At 67.7% G+C, this 731-nt stretch overlaps 1 protein-coding gene across 1 annotated transcript in view; it reads left to right on the top strand.

Moving 5' to 3' along the window:
* PDZD8 (PDZ domain containing 8) overlaps window positions 1-731 on the top strand; it is a 127,162-nt gene that overhangs the window by 11,100 nt on the left and 115,331 nt on the right. The window contains exon 4 of the mRNA XM_019502167.1: window positions 5-660. Within this exon, the coding sequence (XP_019357712.1) occupies window positions 5-660 (656 nt within the window). The remainder of the gene's footprint in view (window positions 1-4; window positions 661-731) is intronic.

Raw genomic sequence — 731 nt, 5'->3', positions numbered from 1 at the left:
GCCCCCCGGCGCGCCCCGCCGGCCCGGCCCGGGCCACGGCCGCGTGCTGCCTGAGCCCAGCCTGCGCGACTACCTGCAGGGCGGCGAGGCGGAACCCGGCGAGGAGACGTGCCACTTCCTCAATGCCGTCTTCCTCTTCCTCTTCAGGGAGCTGCGGGACACGGCGCTGGTGCGGCGCTGGGTCACCAAGAAGATCAAGGTGGAGTTCGAGGAGCTGCTGCAGACCAAGGTGACGGGCAAGGTGCTGGAGGGGCTCAGCCTGCGCGACGTCTCGCTGGGCGACGTGGTGCCCCTCTTCAAGGCTGTGCGGCTGCTGCGGCCCGTGGCAGCGGGCGCCGAGGGCTGCCCCGAGGAGCTGGGCTTCGAGGTGGACGTGGAGTACAACGGCGGCTTCCACCTGGCCATCGACGCCGACCTGGTCTTTGGCAAGTCGGCCTACCTCTTCGTGCGCATCTCGCGGGTCCTGGGCCGCCTCAAGCTGGTCTTCACCCGCCTGCCCTTCACCCACTGGTCCTTCGCCTTCGTGGACGACCCGCTCGTTGTCTTCGAGGTCAAGTCACAGTTCGAGGGGCGGCCCATGCCCCAGCTCACCTCCCTCATCGTCAACCAGTTCAAGAAGGTCATCAAGCGCAAGCACACGCTGCCCAACTACAAGATCAGGTGGGAGAGGGCACATGGATGTGGATGGGGTGGCCCCGGGGTGGGGTGTGGATGTGGATGCTCAAGGAGGG

The sequence above is a fragment of the Gavialis gangeticus genome, unplaced genomic scaffold, assembly GCF_001723915.1.
Source record: "Gavialis gangeticus isolate Ggan-Ray unplaced genomic scaffold, GavGan_comp1, whole genome shotgun sequence".
Lineage (NCBI taxonomy): Eukaryota > Metazoa > Chordata > Crocodylia > Gavialidae > Gavialis > Gavialis gangeticus.
The sequence above is the reverse complement of the archived record's forward strand: the minus strand, read 5'-3'. Positions and strand labels throughout refer to the sequence as shown.